Genomic DNA, 21,417 nt, shown 5'->3' with positions numbered 1-21,417 from the left:
ACATCTCCCATCGGTATAACATAGGAGTTGTTCACTACAATCTTGTGTGACCCTATGTTCAGTTCTAGGTTCAAGCACACATGATCTACTGTCGTCATCCCTCCTATAGGTGATGATATACTCAACTCCTGGTCAGCTCTTTCCATTTTAAGTTTTAATGTATCAACACATGTACTTGAAATGAAAGTATGCGATGCGCCCGTATCAAATAGAAGTACAACAGGAGTATTGAGTAGCATGCCCATACCTGCCAGGTTTCCCTGGTTGTTCTCGGGCTGCTTCTGCCTCATAGCATAGGCTCTAGCATGACGAGGCTTTTCATGTTGTTTCTGTTGTCGCTGCTGTTGTTGGCGGGCCTGTTGCTGATACGGTTGTTGAGGTTGTGGTTTGGTACTGTAGCTGTTGGTGCTGCTGTGGCTGCTGATACTGTGGTTGCTGCCTTGGGTATGGTTGGGGCAGAGCTTGGATTGCTCGCAGATGCGGAGCCTGGATAGGTGGGTTTGGCCTTAAACTCGTTCCATGTTGCTTATTCGGGCACCGATTTGCATAGTGCCCCTTCTGGTTGCAGATATAGCAACTATCACTGCCGGCCTTACAAATTCCCATATGACTTTTGTTACATTTGGGACAATGTGGGGCTCTTTGTTGGTTATTTCCCATCTGTTTCGGTGCGCCCTGGCTTCCATAACCTTGTGACTGGAAGACCCGTCCCTGCCATGGCCTCTTCTCGCCTTGGTTCGGGTTACTGTTGTCCCATCTCCTCTTTCCTTTGAAATTCTGATTATGATTTTGATCATGTGGAGGTGCTGGCGCAGGTATAATTGCAAGTCTTTCTCCTGGCATGGCTGCCTCAATGTCTAACGCTCGGCTGAGCGACTCAGTGTAAGACAATCCTCCGTGGCTTGCCAAAGCCATCCTAATCTCGTGCCTCAGACCGGCACAAAACTTTTCAGCCATCTTCTCATCTGTGTCAACTTGTTCCGGCGCATATCTAGACATATCGCAGAACATCCTGTCGTATTGAGTTACCGACATCTTTCCTTGTTTCAGATTGTAAAATTCAGCCTCCTTTTTCTTGCGGTAGCTCTTGGGTATATACTTGTCATATATACCGGCTTTGAATTGTTCCCAAGTCAGGTTTTCTAACTGCTCTGCTGTCATCGTTTTCATCCTTGCTTCCCACCAGAAATCAGCTGACCCAGTCAACTGAAAGGGACATACAAGTCAGACGTTCTTGGTCGGTGCAACGCAGGAAGTTGAAAATGCGTTCAATAGCGCGAACCCAAGTTTCAGCTTCTGCCGGGTCTCCTGTCCCGTTGAAGGTAGGTGGTTCTGTCGCAAGAATAATTCTTCAATCTATCGTTTTGGCTGAACAGGTGGTTGAACTATTTCGGTTTCTGGTTCTGGCCCTGTTTCTGGGTCTCTTCTTCATTTCGGGGAATCCTGCCCCCTCCTCTTGTTCGTCCTCGTTTGGTGGCATTCTATTAGGTCAAAACACAAGTTGTTAATGCAACAACACAAGGCATACTATTGTTCTTATCGTTCTATCCAACTTCTCTCCTCGGACGCCTTTACTTTGTTGGCATTCCGATGAGTCGACATATAGTCACCAATGTAATACACAGATGCATATCATCGATTCTGTAAATTGTTTTCTTGATTCTCAAATCTCGCTCATACTCTTCCTCATGAAAGTATATAAATAACATAGCGGAAGTGACTTGCCGCAAAAGACTGATAGGGTCGCTACATAGACATGGGAAATTAGTATCAATGAGGACTATTTCATCAACATTTGAATCTAAATCTGGTGATCTATCCAAGCATTATACATGATGAACTGGCTATCTTGCAAATTCATCATGAAAGATCTCAGTTCCAAAATGCCCTATTAACCAGCGTTTCCGTACTAATACTAGTCAAAATAACTAAGCCAACATAGGGGCATACAAAAGTATCGAAATGATCATCGTTTTCGAAATACACAAATAAGGTCCTACTAAATGCACAAGAGATTGTCTGTATGCATTACGTGCTTGACCCTTGGGTTGAAGCATACGTGTTTGACTGATTTAATCTGATGAGTATCTGTTTGTCCTTGGGTCACAGAAAATCTACCAACAGCTAGTAGATCGCAATGATTCAAATCACAAATGGCAATTAGGCAAAGTGTTTCAATAATTTGCCAAACAATTGAAAATGAATAACCATAGGATAGAAATGAATTGACTGAAAGGTCGAAACGAAATGACCTAATAGTCTGAACCCGTTTGGCTTTTCAGATGAAGGTTTAAAATATATAGGTTTAAAGACCCATATATGACGACTACTGAGATTTTGGCCATGTGGACTGGCCAGGTCCGACACAACTACTTCTCAGTCATTCGGAAATACTTTTCCGAACTTGGCAATTCTTGTTCCTTGGCTGCAAAAGGTATATTTGGTCTAAAATCACCACTTTCTTCTTAATATCTTGAACATGTCCTTGAGAATATTCTAGAGCTTCTCAAACTTGGAGTCTGCCTCCTAGTTTAATGCAATCCTTAAACATTTTCTATAGGCGAAATAAGGTAGGCTCGACCTTACTCAATAATGTTCCTCTATATGATCTTAATGTAGTACTTCTAGTACTTAGTGTTCCTTCACATAGCGCTTGAAATGCAACCATATAATTTGAAGCACTCTTCCGTGTTATTGCAAAAGACCTTCTGAATCATCACGCATTCAATAAGGAAATAGCTTTTGCTCATCTGAGTACCTTTATAGGATATGTGTCCCCATGTGTAATTCTAAGTCATGGAATGACCTTAGTCAATGCTTGCATTCTGGCTACTAAAGTGAATGTTTAGTCTAAAATGTTCTAACTGGGGAATGTCTCTGATCGACTAAGGTATGCATACTTAACCTGCTTAGTCTCTCATCATAATCTCAATCTCTTAACTTTAACATCGAACCATTGTCGATATTTCTAGCTCTTGTTAAACTCCAAACCATCTTCAGGAACTCCTCCCGTCTTACGCACTTGTATAGATTTTTCTAGTCAATCATAATGGTTGGTAACTTCTAGTTACCCATGGCACCTATCCTCCTTTCGATTTGTAGCAGGTGATCGTAATCAATAGGGATTCTAAATCATGCTCACGTGTAATATAATAGGTAATTGTAATCATAAAGGTTCTGAATATCTGAAACTGTAAGCTGGCAGTTCTAATCGCGATGCTATAACATCATACACAAAGTGTTATAACTGCATATGAGTCCGACTCTGAAGTTCAAACATAAATCATGAAGGTTCTCTTCATGCCATAACTGGTGATAATCGAGAGTTAGTAATGAGTCTTAGCTCATTATGCGATAGCTAGCTGATTACATAAGTCACACTCGTCGCTACGAGCAATGACTCACGTGATCTATCATCAAATAAGGCAATAGTCGATTCGGTGTTCTGTCACTCGTGAACAACCTGAATGAAGAACTATGCCTGCTTCAGTGATTCGTGCGTGGCACTCCGCTTGCACTGCTTTCATGGGATTCTCTTTTTCTTTCTTAGCTCTTCACCATGGCTATAGTGAAATATAACTGAGTTTCTAGCTTCTATTGTTCTTCTCGTAACAGTGATCATGCATTCTTAACGCATCTAAGTTCATTGAGATATCTAATCAATCAATAAAGCATAAAACTTGAATGTAACCATCAGTACATTCATATAAAATGTGAACTTCTCAATGTTTTAAAATCATTACCACATTCTTATCTTGCTGAGCATGACGATGTGATGAAGTGATGAGCTTTGGCTGACTGACTCATATATACTAGTGATCATACTAGAAAAATGGGCTAACTCTAGGGTTCAGAGCAAATGAATTGCTCTGATACCACTCTGTCACGACCGGTCCTAATTAAGGATAATTAAGCCGGGAAATCGTGGCTAATGGAGGGAGATTAGAAGCGGGGTAGAAAGGGGAATAATCAAACAAGAAAGGATCGTATTTCATCATTGTTAACAACATAGATATCTATAATATAACAGAGTTTTTTTGTCGTATAGACTCAAATAACTAACAAGTTCGGATAACTCCGACTTATCCAAAATAACATAAAACTTCTGAGTACGCAGCGGAATAAGGTTCTGATTACATGTATGAAGACATGTAACCCTAGAGTTCATTAATACATAATAAGACAAAAGAGTCCCGCTCGTCACTTCATCACCATCGGCAGCTGCTCAACCTGCACATTTAGAAATATATGCAGGGCTGAGTACAAAAGTACTCAGTGGGCACATATGCCTACTATGAAATATAACATGCTTCGTAAAGTTGTAAATTGTCATGCCATCATAAACAGTACAGCAAGGGAGTTTTTCTCTAAAAGGCCCAAGCTTACTAAATTCATTTGTGATTCTTAAAGTTCGTCTGCAGACTAAGTTCTCTTGTAATCTATCATATCTGGAACTGTGTGCCGGAGAGGTGGCCACCTCTCACGGTACACTTGACCGGCCAACCCGCTAGATGACTCACGGTCACTGGTGTACACTAGTCCTGGCAGGATAGCTATCAACTGCTCAGGACCCGAATTCGATTACATAACTGGCAAAGCCACATCAGATAGATATCATACCAAACATTGAAACATTTATGGCAAGACAACAGTTGAAATAATTTTCAGTTCAATGATTTTGCAATGAAATAACTGTTCAAACATAACATTAAACTCATTTGATATATATATGAAAGTAACCCACCTGATAGCAAAGCTTTGCTACAGATTAGTGACTCCTTGACGAGCTCTTATTCTTGCGCTCGACCTTTAATCCGAGAAAATAACGTAAGACTTTAAATCGAGGGAAAATTCTCAATTAAATGAGAATGCGTAATTAAACTATGCATGAATCTCGTATGCATGAACTATTATTCTGAGATAATAATCAGGGAATTTCTATTGTTAATCCAGGCTATCGGATTTAAACAAAAGCTAAGTCTCGTCTCATGAAGCCGGATAATTAACAAAAATTAATCCGTTCTCTTCGGGGTGTTCTAATCCGTCAATTAAATAAACCCCGCTCCTCGTAGTCAATAGAAAATAAATACTTCAACTTATTCGCTTTATAATCTCATAATTAATCGGGCTTAATAAATAAGAACAAGTAATGTTATAAAATTAAAAAAAAATAAAATAAAATAAAAAGGCTCAACATAAGGCACATAAGAATCACAATCAAACATCATCAAAACATGCTCTGCTTTTACACTGACTCAACTTCAAAATTTAATCTGTTCTGACTCCGACATCTCCTGGACTCGAGACTCATACCGAAAGAAAGATCTTCGAGTCTAGTTTCATATAAAAAAAATAGAGTCGAAAACTCCAAGTGGTTTGAGAGATATGACGTTTTTACCACGATCTACCATGTTCGGCAGTTTTGAACAATCGAAAACTTGTATTTTTGAAAAATAGTAAACGTTGTCAAACTGGGCTCAACTTTGGTGGATATCTAAATAACACAATAAGGTTAATACCATAAAAATTTGGAAAGCTAGATCACCCAGGAAGCTACTGAAATAAATGACTCTTTTCTCTGTTCTCTGAAATTCTCAGTAGTAATGTGCAGTTTAGGTTTTACATTTTAAAGAAGTATCATACGAAGTTGGAATGGCTTGAAATTTTACCAGGGTACTCAAGACTCATGTAGGGACTTGCTATAAAATTTTCAAAGCTGTTAGACATCGACAAACCGTCGATCACAGTAGGTCAGTAGGCCTACGAAATTCATATTTATAAGTCCTTAAAAATAATTTATATAAATCAAGAAATAATAGTTTAATCCCAAAAACATTCATTAAAAGTCCATCCTAATTTAAATAAAGAACGGATCTCATTTAAAATAAATAGTCCCAAACTTGTTACGCACATATACTAAATCTTTCACGAAACATCCTTTAAAATAAACTTTGATACATAGAAAATAATTCAACAACTTGAGCTCTTAAGGGGTTGTTTTACAACAGACACCAAATCTACCTCGGATCTCCAAATGAGGCTCCAAAAGACATTCTGGAAACTAGACATTTCAAGGATCATTCTCCAATTTGAATCGAATGAAAAACAATTCAAACGAGCAAGATATGCCCTCTCAAAGATGGGTATTTAACAAGCAAAAATCTGTAAATTTCATATTTCCAGATTACAACCAAGTCAGTGGGCTTTCTTTAAAAATTCATATCTCCCTTTACAAAACTCCACTGGGAACCCCAAAGGTCAATCTGGAAACTAGGGAGAGATCATAACACTCTCCAGTTGGATTTACTCTAAGAACCTTCATGGTTTAGAAGATATGACTATCTAAAGTTCAGTGCACAAAAAGAGTTCAAGTTTGGCAGATTCAGAACATAAATCGGAAAAACCACTTTAAGCTTCACCAAAAATTCTAAAACTGAACAAGTAAGTTCCCAACATGTCAGTGAATATTCAGTAGAAAGATAGGCTTGAGAATCAAATATTTAAGTCGGCCTTTTCCACCTCAAAGTCGTAGGTTTGTAAAATCTACTGGATGGTACATGGAATAAGAACTAGATTTCAAGAATTTATACCGGTTGTTTCCCTTACTCAAAAATGGTGAGGCCGATGTCAAAAGAAAGATACGGGAGTCTAGAGTGACATATTCAAGTTTCAAAGGTTTTCACCGAGTGAAACTTTACTTATGATCTCCCAAAGATTGTTTACCAAAAATGTATTCCAGATGGGCAGTGATGTTTACAAATTCATAAATAAATCATGCGAGCTCTAAATATTCTGAAATTTTACCAAAATATATAAAATGTATGAAAGATGATACACAATTAATTTGGGAATTTTTGGGAACCGTTTGGATGGCTGGAATCGCCTTGCAAAACACTGCCGGAGCAGTGTGCTTATGGCAGATTCGCTGCCTTACCTCATGCACGGTTTTTCACCCAATAAACTCTAGCTTCGAGTGTTGGGGTACTACTGGACTGGAGCAGCTTGAAATCTTGGCAAAGTAGTTAAGCCAAGTCTTCCTTCTCTTTGTGATTGCTGTTGCGAAATGGAAGGAATGGGTGAAGTGTTGGAGTTGATGGGGAGCAAAGGTAGTGGAGATGGTGGGGAGCATAGGGTAGTGGAGTTGATGGAGTGGGGAACAAAATTAATGGAAAGAAAAAGAGAAGAAAAAGAAAGGAAAAAAAAATGTAGAGGAGAATTATTGATGTATTTTCTCTGTCTCGGTGATTCTGTAACTGTAAGATGGATCGTGTGCTCGTATATGCTTGATACTGTTTATTTAAATAAATCTCGTATTTCGACATGTGATTTCTCACTAAAACCGATAAATTATAAAATGAATCTAAATTAAATCCGTAGATTTAATTCGTTCGTTGTTCTGATATCTAAATTAAATCCGCAGATTTAATTAACTTCCTGAGTCGGAAATAATTCACGATCTGAGTAAAAATAAAATCAAATTTCATCTCGCTTAAATAAATAACGTGACTTTGCTAAGTCAGTTATAACTCTGAAATAATATCATTAACTGCTTAAACAATATAAATTCAGGATCATAAGCTGAATTCATATTAGGATAAAAACCGTTTTCATTCACTGATGAACAAAAATAAACACTCATTACTGGATTTAAAATATATAAAAGAGCGGGTCACTACAGACACTGTGTCGTTGCTTCTCCTTTCTCATCTTTTCCTGTTTTCGTCATCGTTTCTTTACTCAACTCTAAAACACTCATTTCCTTCTTTTTCTCACGCTCTCGCTCTCGCTCTCTGTCTCGCCTGCAACCTCTCTCTGTTTCCCGTCGCTCGTTGCTCGTCCCGCTTCAATTCAGAATCTCCTCGACAGTAGCCTGCGCCACCCTACTACACTTTCGGCCTCGGCACCTCCGTTGAAGCAGCATATGCCAAAGCCGCCCCTAGCCCAACGGCCAACTACAGGTAAATCACAAACCTCTTTTCGGCAGCGCGTCAAGCCGATGTAGAAGAAGAAATTCAAATGGGGATGTGTTTGTGAAATAGCTTATGGAAGTTTGAAAGGTAGGGGTGAGACAACATTAATATTTATAGGAGCAAAACTTGGAGGCTAAGCATCTAGTCAAATTTGGGATCCAAGTTCTAGATCTTACTCCCTCCGTCCGCTAAGATTATGACAAATTGTTTGGGCACGACATTTAATAAAATTAATGATGATTTTGATGTAGTGGGGGAAGGGTCCCACCACTTTTATGAGATGTGTGGTTGAGATTGAATTTAAGGTGGGTTTTTTGTAAATAAAGAGTGTTTGTAATGATAAAATATAAAAGTAAATGGTGGGACCATTGCCATAAAAGGAAAGTAACATAATCTTGGCGGACGCCCGATATAGTAATTGTGCCATAATCTTTGCGGACGGAGGGAGTAGTATTTAGTATTCACCATCAAATTATCTGTTTACCCAATAGATTGTTTGGATGCTAAGCTATTTACCCAGTAGATTGTTTGGATGCTAAGCTTGGGCTCCAAGTCGTAATAGATTTTTGTAAATCAGATTTCACTTTTTGAGTTACACATTGGACAAATATTAACTTGATACATTGCATATTACATGATGAACAAAACATGAGTCTGTGTTGGCAGGAAATTGGCCAAACATGGATGTTCAGCTTTTATATATATATATATATTAATTAATGTGTATGTCAATTTTCTTTATGTTTTATACTATAAAGTTGGAAAATTATGTGTTTTCATATTTGTGTTCTTTACCAAGTGATTGATGTATTTTATTTTTAAATTACACTTGCTTATATTTTAATTGTGTTTTAATATTGGGGTTATTGTCGGAAAATACATGTAGTTTGTCAATTTTCTGGTTTATAACATGACTTTATAATTTGACCAGAAAATACATCAATTTTCAATTTAATCGCAATTATAACATGACTTTATAGTTTGACAAAAAAATACACAAAGTTTCAATTTATTCTCAATTATAACATGATCTTGTAATTAATTTAGTATAATAATATCAAACTTTAATACATTAAATATTTATAATTTTCTTTTCATCTCACAATATCCTATATATATGTATATACATATATATTTGATAAATATACATCTATATGTAAATAATATATAATATTATTTACTTTTTAACATAGTTTCTATTATATATGTACCTAAATTATTTATTGGTCCTAATATTTTATAATTTCATAATTTAAATAAATAAATACTTATTATATATGTAATATATTAATAAAATATTAAAATCAAATATATATATATATATATATATATATATATATATATATAGATACATACATACAGGGGTGGGCTACCGTGAAAGCACATCTTAAAATAAGAAATAAGAGCAATTTTTAAGGTATGAATTTTATGTAGAACACGTATGAATTCGCTGTATAAAGGTATGAATTGAGAAAAATAAATTTTTGTTACCTTTGAGATTCAAACTTAGGACCATAAATTCATCCAACAGGATTACGAATCAACCGTAGATCTTGATGATCTAAGGGCTGAAAATGGTTCTTATTTTATAAAATGCTCTTATTTCCCCTCCCTATATATATATATATATATTATGAAATAATTAATCATCTAACTTAATTTTTATAAAAATTAATCAATTAATTAATAATATTTTATACATAACAATTCAATATAAATACAATAAATATTTATACATCTATGATAAAAATAATCTAAATAAGATCATGTTATAATTGAGAATAAATTCAAACTTGGTGAATTTTCTGGTCAGATTATAAAGTCATGTTATAATTGCGATTAAATTGAAAATTAATGTATTTTCTGGTCAAATTATAAAGTCATGTTATAAACCATAAAATTGACAAAATACATGTATTTTCCGACAATAACCCCTTTAATATTTGTATTTATTTATTTAATTTTATCATTCAATTTCGATGTTGTCGTGCATCGCACCAACGGACGTACTAATTATCATAAAATAGATGGATAATGATTATGGCATTTTAAATATCTTTTATGCATTAAATGCAAAATTATTTTGATCCGATTTGACTAATAAACAATTAAACTTTTACAATTACAGACTTAAAGTTTAGGTAGGAAATTAATTTTGTTATAATTTTGATCAATTTAAATATCTAATTGATTGATTATTAATTAATTCTTTAAATTGCAGTCATAGCGAGGAAAGAAAGAGAAAACTGCACTTCAAATTTCCTGAAAGTACACAGATTTCTTGTTGTTGGAGGAATATGGATGAATTATGTTGTAGTTTTGATGCTTACAAAGGATACTTACAAAGGATACTATACCCGAGGTGATCACGGAGTTCCTACAATAGTTATTGAAACGGTGACATCGACAGATTTGTGGATATGACATGCTTTCTTTGGCGTCGCCGGCGCAAGCAATGATATCAATGTTCTTCACGGATCTCCATTATTTAATCAATTCCTTAAGAGAAATATGCCACCAGTTGAATTCACGGTGAATGCTCGGACGTACAACAAATGATACTATCTGACACATGAAATTTATTCGACTTGAACTTCATTCGTCAAGAGTTACCTAGCACCAAGAGATTCGATGAGACGAAAATTTGCGCAGAGACAAGAAGCTGAAAAAAAGACATCAAACGAGCGTCAGTATTTCGAAGTCCCGCGCGATCTTATTTCAAGGAAGACCTTCGCAATATAATGCTCACATGTATTATTTTACACAATATGATTATTGAGGATGAGGGTGTAGAAGCGATTAACTGGTCTGAAGAAGATGCAACTCCTCAGCAACCAATACTAATGGGTACTAATAATTGGGAAGCATTTGAAAATTATCTCCAAAATCACAACGATTTAATAAAACAAGCTCATCTCCAACTTTAACATGATTTGACACAACATATTTGGGCACAATTCAATGCCACAAATGGCTACAATTAAATAATATTAGTTTGAATGATTATGTTGATATACTTTCAATTAATTTAATTTTAACTTTTGTAATATAATTTCAATGCCACAAATCCTGACTCTTCCTACAACTATAAATAGGGGTCCCCATATCAGTTCTAAACACACCAAAAATTATATTCAAGAGCTGAAGAGTTGAAGAGAAATTATCTACGAATTCTTTCCAACATTCAAGGCGTTCTTCAAGGTGTCTCAACGAAGTTCTTCGGTGGAATCTTCTTAAAGTTGGCTTTTGATCCGGAAATAAGGCGAGAGTCATCCACGTAGGCGTTATAAAGCTTGAAGCTGGATGCATACTTTGGAAGCAAGGCGAAGCCCTCAACATCGGCGCATACTTTGGAAGCAAGGTGAAGCCCTCCACATCGGCGTATACTTTGGAAAGAAGGCGGGAGTCATCCACGTAGGCGTTATAAAGCTTGAAGCTGGACGCATACTTTGGAAGCAAGGCGAAACCCTCCACATCGGTGCATACTTTAGAAGCAAGGTGAAGCCCTCCACATCGGCGTATACTTTGGAAAGAAGGCGGGAATCATCACGTAGGTGTTATAAAGCTTGAAGCTGGACGCATACTTTGGAAGCAAAGCGAAGCCTCCACATCGACGTATACTTTGGAAGCAAGACGAAACCCTCTACACCGACATATAGTTTGGAAGCAAGGCGTAAGTCCTCTACATCGGCATATACTTTCAAATCAAAGATCAAGTCGAGCTCAACATATACTTGGGAAGCAAGACAAAGTCCTCCATGTCAGCGTCATAAAGCTCAAAGATCAAGTCCAAGAAGATCGGAAGCATATTTCTCCAACAAATCTCAAAGACTATTCAAAGACCATCAAGAATCAAATTGAAGAGAAGAATCAGATGATCAAACAAAGATAGCAACCCGCACAAATACATTTGATCTACAAATATTGAAGTTGTACGCAATTTTAGATTTATTAAATTAAATACATAAATTTGTGTTTATAGGGTCTAATTCTTTTTCTATAATTTTAATTTTTTAATTTTGAATTAATTTTAATTGGGTATTTCGGGTATACCCGATGTCTGATATTTTTAGTACCCAAATACCTGAATCCTAATTTTTCAGGTATCGTGTACCCTATACCCGATTTTTTTGGGTCGGGGAATTGGGTACCCTATATCCGAACCCTTTCTTTTCCCACCCATACGTGTTATACTTTTGATTGACGGAGGAAGTATTGATATATAATATTAAAATAGTTAATTATTAAAAAAAAAATCTGACAATTTGATTAAGGCATAGATTTACACTTCACACAGAACACTACGCATTTGGCCATTGCAATTTCAATTTTCAGATTTTAGTTTCAACACCTAGGGTTTAGTTAGACTATATTTATCAGTAAGTATCCAACCATCTTCAATATTTTATTAATTTATCTCCCTTCCACATCACTAATATTAATCATAAGAGCATCCACTATGGTGCTACTCCATAGTGGTGCCACATGTGTGCCACCTCAACAACTACCTCATATTTTCTCCACTGTGCCACTACCTCATATTTAACTATTCATAAACCCACTATTATTATTATTATTATTATTATTATTATTATTATTATTAATTAATTAATTAATTAAAAAATGTGTTTTGGGGCCCACCACGTTCTTACTTTCTTAAATTTGGTGTGCCACTATGGAGGAAGCATTTTACTACCCATCTAACTTTCTAGCATAGTGGAGTGGATGGCCTAATCCAACCACCTCTGTTTTTGTTAATTTATCAATAACCACCTCAACCACTCAACCACCACATTATATATAATTATTTTATTATTATTTTTAATCGTAATAATTTTAGTAATATTAAATATAAATTAAAATATTACAAAAAAACTTTGAAAAAAATAACAAACTAATACGTAGAGAAGGAAAATGGAAGAATTTGAAGGTGTGTTGAAACATAGCAAGAGTTGTCTTTATTTAAAGAGAATGAAAAAAATATGAATTTTAGTATATATATATATATATATTTTAAAATATATTATATAAAAGATATAATAATATATTGATAAAAAGTGTCAATGCATGATGCATCGATGAATGAGATATTAGGAGACAGATCAAGAGTGGTATGTTTTTTCATTTGGTCAGGTCTAGTCTAGTCCTTCCTCTTTTAATTGTTTTTTTTTTTTTTTTTTTCATATATTGCTTACGTGGCGGTCGACCACTCCCCAAAAATACTACCGATAAACTTGGTCTTACAGCCACCCCACCCGCCGCCGCTTCTCCCACCAACACCTGCCGCCCCGCCGCCCCGTCGCCCATTCTCCCTGCCGTGCGTCGGCCGCCACAGTCAGCCTCGCGGCTCAACCACCTAAACGGTGGTCGCCTTCTTCCTTTGTTTTTGTTTAATTTTAGTTGATGTGTTTTTAGACGCATTTTGACGAATTCTCTTGAATTTTGGAAGGCTCATGATGGATTCATTGTTAGAGTTGAGTTAGCGAAATTCGACCGGTTATTTATCGTGCAATTTCAAACTCTTACCAAAGGTTTTGTTGTTGGCACGAAGATGAAGTCGGGAGTTTGACACTGTTCAAAATTATCTGAAACTCTGCAGAAAAGTGCAAAAGATGCACCGTTGCAGCGCTTTGAACCCATCACTGGATAGTTTTGCGCCAAAACCCTCGAGCATTTCTCCCTCTTCAAATGGTCCACTAACTCAAAATGATAGACGGCTGAAATTCTTGTTTCTTCGACGATTTGCTTCTACAGATGCGCGGTTCCAGTATGCTAGACGCGCCAGAAGACTCAGAATTAATGGTTCGTCAAACTCGAGCTCGAAACCGGTACAAGGAGAACCGACTCCTCCCAACAGCTATTCGAGGTGGGTATTTTCATCTCAATTTATCCCCAATTTTAATTTACCTTTATGATTTTAAAGTAACACAATGTTGATAATCTTTTTTCCTTGAAACAGAGTTTGTTATCCATTTTGAAGGACTACTCAAAATTGCATATTTAATTTGCATTTGCTTCTGTATGGGAATGTTTACGCTTTGAGTTTTATTGCTACATAAGCAGAGTACAGCCTTTGGAGATTGCTTACTGGGTCAAGATGTAGTTTGCAAATGTTTTAGTTCGAAAGATATATTTGAGGGTGTGGAAAGGATAGATTATGGTGTTGACGTACTTCTATGAATGGAATTACATCTGTTCGATACGTTGTTGTATCTCTCTTTCGTATTAGTTTGTCTCCGATGACTGTCTATGGCTTTAGCTGTATTCCTCTGGCCTTTCTGAGTTTATCTTATCCAGAGTCTTAGTAAGAACCCTTTTTTTTTTTTTTTCTCGAAACATAATGAATGTATTGGGCTATTGGCTTCCTAGTTTAAAGTTTTATTTTCTTCGAACTGTTAATGTAATAACATGGTTGAAGTGCTGCATACCTAGACAATCTTAGACTTGAATGGGTGTTGGTTAGTTTTTGTACCTTAGTCTTATAGATAGATGACTTGTCTGATTATTCTAAATTGATGCTGGAGATTGTCAGAGTTTGAAGGAAGTTGAGAGAGAACGTATGAACAAATTGGAAGAATTTGAAAGGAAGGCGAATGTTCAATTGGAGAGGCAGCTCATGATGGCATCAGACTGGAGCAGGGCACTTTTGACGATGAAGGGAAAACTGAAAGGAACAGAGTGGGACCCTGTGAATTCTCATTCCATAGACTTCAGTGACTTTAAGAGACTTCTTGATTCAAACAATGTCCGGTTCATGGAGTACTCTAATTATGGGCAGATAGTCTCAGGTTGGACTCCATCTTGGATCTTTTGATCCCAATTCAATGTTTTTCAGTTGAATTTAGAGTGGACCATGATGCACTTCAATTTGTATGTCAAAATAGTACTACGATCAATTTCAGTGATGGTAAAAGCTGTAATGAGGTCAGCTGTAGTTTGAATTTTTTCGATAATTTCTGCTAAGCTTTGAGAAGGCTTTTATGAATTATAAATCTACAAAAAAATTAGGATAAGTTCTTGCTGCAACATTGCATATTAATGAAGGAGATATTGGCTTTACCTTATGAAAGAAAACTTTTACTGTCAATTTATAAACTCTGTTTTGCTTGTATAGAATCTTCATTTGCCTCCTCATCAAGAGATTCTGCTTTTTATCCTATTATATTAAATATAATGGCCTGGTCTTTGTTAAAAAATTAATATGTTACAGGGTATTTGTAAGACAGTAGGAGATTCCATAAAAGGTGCTCACTTGTCTTATTTTCTTATGAATTATTTGTTTTTTTTGTTTGAATGCAGTGATTCTACCTAATAAAAAGGAAGGGAAAACTGAAAGTTCAGAAGGGGACAGCAAAAAGGAAATTGTTTTCCGGCGCCATGTTGTTGAACGTATGCCAATCGACTGCTGGAATGATGTTTGGAGAAAGTTGCATCAGCAGCTTGTTAATGTTGATGTCCTGGATGTGAACAACGTTCCTGCAGAAGTCTATTCAAGTGTTGCCACTGCAGTTGTGTGGGCAATGAGGCTAGCTCTTGCTGTTGGTCTGTATGTCTGGATAGACAGTATGATGAGACCAATATATGCGAAGTTAATACCTTGTGATCTTGGTTCTCCTCCTAAAAAAATAACGTTGCAGCCACTCAAGCGGGAGGCCCTTGGCTCATTGGGGAAGAGTCGGTTAGTTGGTTTATGTTTTTTAACCATTTATAATTCCCAGATTTTTTCTGTCAAATTCTTCCTGACATCATAATGGATTAAGCATTTTTTTGGTTCTAATTTTATGTTGGTGTATAAATAAGCTGAATAGTGTGGCCCACTAAAATTTTGAATTTCAACAATTTGGAAGTCAAGAAGTTTTGAGAGTATAGCTACTGTGAATCCTTAGTGGTGTCATAATTAAGATAGCAATGGCACTACCTTCTTACCTCAAAGTTGCACCTTGCCATATCTTGAATATCTCTTGGTTAATATAGATCTTGTTGTTCATTGATTGTCCTTGGGGTGTCATTATAAAGTAAAGACTAGCAGATGATCTTTACAACACCCAGAATGTAGATCTCTTAACACTTGATATTGCTAGCTTGGATATGATTTCTTTCATTGACCTTTGATGTAGATTATGCAAAATTCAAAGTCCCAGGCTCAAATAATCACATTTATTCTCTTCATTTACAGGGGTGTGTTTCGCTAGGATTGGAGAGAACTTTGAATTTTGGAATTTAAGCAGTTTGAGCTTTCATGAGGCCACCATCCCTGATCACGTGCGGGATTCGCCATTAAGTCCGCAACCTGATTTCCTTCCCGATATATGTCAGTAATGTGCAAATGAAACAAGTTTAAAGAATTCAAAGTGTCATCCCAAGAAGCTTTAAACCGCCAAGGTACGCTTTTCGCCTTTTCTCGAAGCAGACCTACAACATAAGTGGAGTCTGACTCGATCCAGAGATTCGTCCAGTTTCTTGTTCGAGCAATTCGAACGGCCATAATCACCGCCAATAACTAATATTCCTCGGTGCTCCAAGTGCCGAACCGTCTGTATTTACTTTCATCCAAGGCGCCGGAGGAGGCCACCAATTGACGGAAATGTAGGTAGGCGGGGGCGCAGCACGACCGCGAATACCAATATTCCGTAAAGTAATATAGTCTGCCCAACTGTTATCCATATGTCCAAGTTGTTTAAAGTTCATCTCCATCTCCTGGAAGGCCACACGCACCACATGAAGCAGGCACCTCTGACAGAACTTGAAGCTATCAAAAACACACTTGTTCCATTGATTCCAAATAGCCCAAATCATCGTGATTATCCCAGCCTTCCAATATTTACCAATTTGTGAGCTCAACTTTCTTCCCCACGCAAGAACCAGAAAGTTGTAAATATCCGTCGAGTGCAAAGCCTCCGGGAAACAAAACCAATTGCAGAAAATAATCCAGCTATGACGCACCAAAGTACAATCCCAAAAAATATGCTCCGGCGTCTCAGAATCTCTGTGACAAAAAGGACACCGATTCGGCATAATCATGCCCTGTCTAATCAACCTATCATAAGTCGGCATTCGATCATGAAGAAGACGCCAGCATACCAAAGAACGACGTGTCGGAATGTAGGGCTCCCAAATCCAAGTCCCCCAAGAAACTTTAGGAAATTTGTGACTATGGTGCGAGAAAGCAAGGGCAGCCGTAACTTTGCCTTGCAACGAAGGTTTCCAAAACCGCGCGTCTGAATCACCAATAGGCAACAAAAGAATGTCACAGACCACCATGGGATAAGAATTCACAAACTCTTGTGTGAAATGCCAAACGCCATCGAAAAAATAATCCTCAACAGTTTGATTAATAGAATTCCTAAAAAAGAAAGCAATTCCACATTTATCTGCCAGACGATACCCAAGCCAGTCGTCTAACCAAAAAAGAACAAAATCACCTTTACCAATGTAGCTGTAAGAATCCCAAACCAGACCGCCGACTTCCTCGCGCAAGCCATTCCACACCGAAGAGGGCGCCACATTTTTCACTTTGCAGCAAGGAGTGAGGTACCTTCGTTTAATGATGTCATAGCCAAAGCTATTCCCTTCAATCACCCTCCAGGCCATTTTCATCAGGAAGCTCTTATTCATAATCACGAATGACCGTATTCCAAGTCCTCCCTCCGCCTTGATAGCACAAACTCTATTCCAACTAACAGAGCAAGAAGGTGGTTTACTAATGTCACCATTCCAAAGGAAATTTCTGCATTTGGGCATCTAAACTTTTCAGAAGAGATTTGGGCCATCTAAACACCATCATCGAGTGAGTGAGCGAGCTACTAATAACAGAATTAATCAAGCACAATCTGCCCGCCATGGAAAGCTGAAGACCTTTCCAGCGAGCAAATTTATTAATAATACGATCATGAATCACCTGCAGATGGGAAGCTTTCGGTTTTCCACGGAACATCGGAACGCCCAAATAAGAGAAAGGCAAATTACCAATGGAGAGAGCCAAAATCCGTGTTACCTGTCTCTTAGTTCTCGCAGCAATATGATCAGAGAAAATGATTTGAGATTTAGAAGGGCTGAAAACCTGACCAGAGATCTCACCATAGTAGTTCAGGATTTTAAGCAGAGTTCTAGCATTTGCTTTAGTGGCCTTACAGAAAATGAGAATATCATCAACGTAGAGCAAATGTGTGGGGAAGGGCACGCCTCTACAAAACTGCATAGGCTCAAGATGTCCCGAGCGAACGCAATTCTGGAAAAGGCCGCTAAGAGCATCCTCAGCAATCCCAAACAGAATATGAGACAAAGGGTCTCCTTGTCTAACACCACGCGAATAGCCGAAGAACCCTCGGAGCTCGCCATTATACAGAATCGAGAGTCGAGCCGACGAGAGAATAACCTCAATCCACCTAATAAACCGATGATTGTAGCCACAAACTTTGAGGACATTAATAAGGAAATCCCACCTTAGAGTGTCAAACGCCTTTGAGATATCAACTTTACAGGCCATATTTTGACCATTATTGGAACGTCTCAAACAGTTAATGCCCTCCGAGCCCAGCATGATACAGTCGTGAATCGATCGCCCGCTAATGAAGCCAAATTGATTCCTTGACACGTGTTGAGCAGCAACAACACTCAGTCTCATCGCCAAAACCTTCGAAATAATTTTAAAAAAGTTCGACAGAACAATCGGCCTTAAGTCAGTAACCGAGCCAACAATATCCTTTTTTCGGAATCAAAATCAACGTATTAGCATTACATCCAAGCGGCAGATAAGATTTGTCAAAGAAAGTAATGACAGCGCGTCAAATGTCTTTCTTGATTATGTCCCAGCAGTGATGATAGAACTTTCCCGAGAATCCATCCGGTCCCGGCGAGCTATTGGAGTCCATTTGAAAGGCAGCAACAGTGATTTCTTCTTCATTAGGAGTGGCGGATAACGAGTTATTTTGGTCCGAAACAACCTGGTCCAGAATCGCCTCCACCTCCACAATATCCGCTTGTGAATGAGAATTCTCAGTGAAAAGTTTAGAGAAAAACTCCACAATGTGGTTCCCAATTCTGTTCTGATCAACACACGTAACCCCATCAATAATAAGGTGCGAAAGAATGTGAGGTTTTTTCTTGTATCTGAGCATGCTGTGGAAGAAATTGGTGTTCCGATCCCCATCTTGCAGCCAAGTTGCTCGACTTTTCTGCTGCAGCAGGGAGTTCTTTCGTGAAAGGGTAGCATTAATGCTAGTCTGCGCCTCAATCTCTTTATCAAAGAGTTCTTCCATGTAGCCCTCAACAGCAATATTCTCTTGAATCTCCGTCAACTCCTGTTGTTTTTCCATGAGCAGCCGATCCACGTTGCCAAAAGTGCTTTTATTCCAGCTGTGAATCTCCATTCTCAGTCTCTTCAGCTTGATCATAATGGTATAAAACGGACAAGAATTATTCACCGTCTTAGACCAAGAATCTTTAACTAAATCTAGGAAATCCGGGTGCAAGGTCCACATGTTTAAGAAGCGAAAAAACCGTCTGCTATTGGAATGAGTCGACTGACATCTCAACAAAAGAGGGGAATGATCCGACGTATTCCTAGGAAGAATCTGTGAGAAGGGATTCCTCCCTCTCCACTTCTTCTGCCCACGATTTTGCCTCAACCTTTGTCATAATTTTAGCACTTGACGAACCCTCATTGGTAATCACAAAATCACGGGGCGTTCCTCCAGCTTCCCAAGCTTTGTAGAGTTGATCCTTGATAAGCTCCATCGATTCAGCATTTGGCTCAGCTCTCATTTGAGGTGGTCGTCTGAGACGACCTTTTATGTTATCAGTGGTCGGATCCAGCTTACGTTCAACTCTAGCTTGTCCAGGTGGCCTACCTCTCTTCTTTGCCGTTTGCAAAATTTCTTTGTCTTTGTTCACCGCATTTTTGTTTTGCCCCGAGTTTACCACCTGCTGTACCTTAATTTCCGTCTCCACCGAATTTCTCATCTCGGATAAGTCCAACTGATCTTTTTTAGCAGCAGCCGCGGTTTTGACTCTGTGATTCTCAACCGATGGGGAATCCATTTATCTTCCTGTGGGATCATTGATCTGCTGCTCGTCCTTCTCCAGCTCTATAACCTGATCTTCTTCCTCCTCAGGAATCAACTCCGTAGAAGTGTTTCCTTGCTTAATCTGCTGAACTTCATCCTCATAAATCGGTATCGTGACAACTTCCAAGATGTCCGGCCCTGAAATGTCCTGGGAGCTCAACACATTGAATCTATTTTTCGTAGCCTTTTTAGTTTCCTTTCCGGGTTTGGGGTGCCAGGTTGATTTCGGCTTCCGAAATTGGAAGTCCTCACCTCCCTTGCTTTTCTCAATGGCGGCATCAACCACATCTCCCTCCTTGGGTTTCTCCGGCTGTTCAATCATTTTTCCCGCGCTATGTTTAAAGCAATTATCCAAGGAATGACCCGTGATTTTGCATTTGGTGCAAAAGTGTGGCAATTGTTCAAAGCCAATCTCAACATAAAAGGATTGATCCGGACAATCCACATGAACCGAGTCCGGTAGAGGAAGGGCCAGATCCACTTCCACAAGCACCCTAGCAAAGTGTCCAACATCTTCATCCGCAGTTGCTCCGTCCACCTTGATAGGAACTCCCACCGAGTTTTCGATACTCGATATGATCTCCTTAGTCCAATATTCTACAGGTAGATAGTATATACGCATCCAAACTTGACAAATCGAGGAGATTTCTTTATACGGATCAAAGTTTCTTACCCAATCTCGTAGGCTTATCGTGCCCGAGGCCAGATTTCAGGAGCTTTTGCGTTTAGCGGTAATTTTATCTTCAGCTGTGGTGAATTTCATAGTGTAGAATCCTTTGCTCATTGGAATCAGTTTCCAATCCGACTTTGGCTGCCATAACACCTGTAGTTCCTTTTTCAATTCCGAAGCCAATTTCGGTTTTTCTCATTTGCGAAGAAGCACTCTCCCAATCAGTGCATGTTGGAATTGCTTGATACGCTCTTGGTACATGTTCTCTGGAATCTTGATGGAAATCACCCCATTGTTAACTACCGGCTGTATAATGGCACATCGATGGACAAGAACATCTGGTTTTCTTGTAGACGTAGGCTTAGTGACGTTCGCGTAAGAAACTTTCTGTGGCATGGTCTGTTCCGTCGTATCTTGAACACCATCTTCTTCCGCTCTATTCTTCGGCGAGTGATTTGCACGGTTTGTCGAAGATTCAATATCCATCTGAGCAATCTTAGAGATTGCATCAAAAACCCTAGGCGAGCTTGCACTGCTCGACGCCCTAGCCTTGATAGAAGCATGTGAGTGTGAAAAATTGTTTGAAACTAAAGGGACATTCAGTCTTGATTTATCAGCGGTTGTCGGCGCGGCCGTCGGCTGGCTTTCCACCGGCGAAATCATCGGACGTTAAAGGCTAGGGTTTTCGAAAACTTGGAAGGGAAGGCATCTG

General features: G+C 38.2%; 2 protein-coding genes and 1 long non-coding RNA gene across 3 annotated transcripts; 1 reads left to right on the top strand and 2 right to left on the bottom strand.

The window, feature by feature from the left end:
- Positions 1-3,966: 3,966 nt before the first annotated feature.
- Positions 3,967-7,280, bottom strand: LOC131004694 (uncharacterized). The gene is made up of 3 exons (XR_009095088.1): positions 6,935-7,280; positions 4,745-4,807; positions 3,967-4,230 (listed from the first exon to the last, which is right to left on the bottom strand). It is a non-coding gene; the product is annotated as an uncharacterized LOC131004694 (long non-coding RNA).
- Positions 7,281-13,256: 5,976 nt separating this feature from the next.
- LOC131004783 (probable inactive ATP-dependent zinc metalloprotease FTSHI 4, chloroplastic) lies at positions 13,257-16,205 on the top strand. The gene is made up of 5 exons (XM_057931545.1): positions 13,257-13,333; positions 13,420-13,836; positions 14,503-14,758; positions 15,270-15,648; positions 16,147-16,205. The coding sequence occupies exons 3-5, from the start codon at positions 14,530-14,532 to the stop codon at positions 16,160-16,162; spliced, it is 624 nt and encodes a 207-aa protein (XP_057787528.1). The 5' UTR covers positions 13,257-13,333; positions 13,420-13,836; positions 14,503-14,529; the 3' UTR covers positions 16,163-16,205.
- Positions 16,206-20,009: 3,804 nt separating this feature from the next.
- LOC131004767 (uncharacterized) lies at positions 20,010-20,657 on the bottom strand. The gene has a single exon (XM_057931528.1). The coding sequence runs from the start codon at positions 20,655-20,657 to the stop codon at positions 20,010-20,012; it is 648 nt and encodes a 215-aa protein (XP_057787511.1).
- Between the last annotated feature and the right edge of the window lie 760 nt (positions 20,658-21,417).

Source organism: Salvia miltiorrhiza, unplaced genomic scaffold (genome assembly GCF_028751815.1).
Source record: "Salvia miltiorrhiza cultivar Shanhuang (shh) unplaced genomic scaffold, IMPLAD_Smil_shh original_scaffold_455, whole genome shotgun sequence".
NCBI lineage: Eukaryota > Viridiplantae > Streptophyta > Magnoliopsida > Lamiales > Lamiaceae > Salvia > Salvia miltiorrhiza.
Note: the sequence above shows the minus strand (reverse complement) of the source record. Positions and strands in the feature narration are given on the sequence as shown.

What these genes read in the sequence shown, in the direction of transcription:
- LOC131004783 (XM_057931545.1), top strand. Translation starts at nt 14,530, where the DNA reads ATGAACAAATTGGAAGAATTTGAAAGGAAGGCGAATGTTCAATTGGAG. An exon ending in TTATGGGCAGATAGTCTCAG is followed by an intron (nt 14,759 to 15,269) that starts GTTGGACTCCAT and finishes GTTTGAATGCAG; the next exon opens with TGATTCTACCTAATAAAAAG.
- LOC131004767 (XM_057931528.1), bottom strand. Translation starts at nt 20,657, where the DNA reads ATGCGTATATACTATCTACCTGTAGAATATTGGACTAAGGAGATCATA.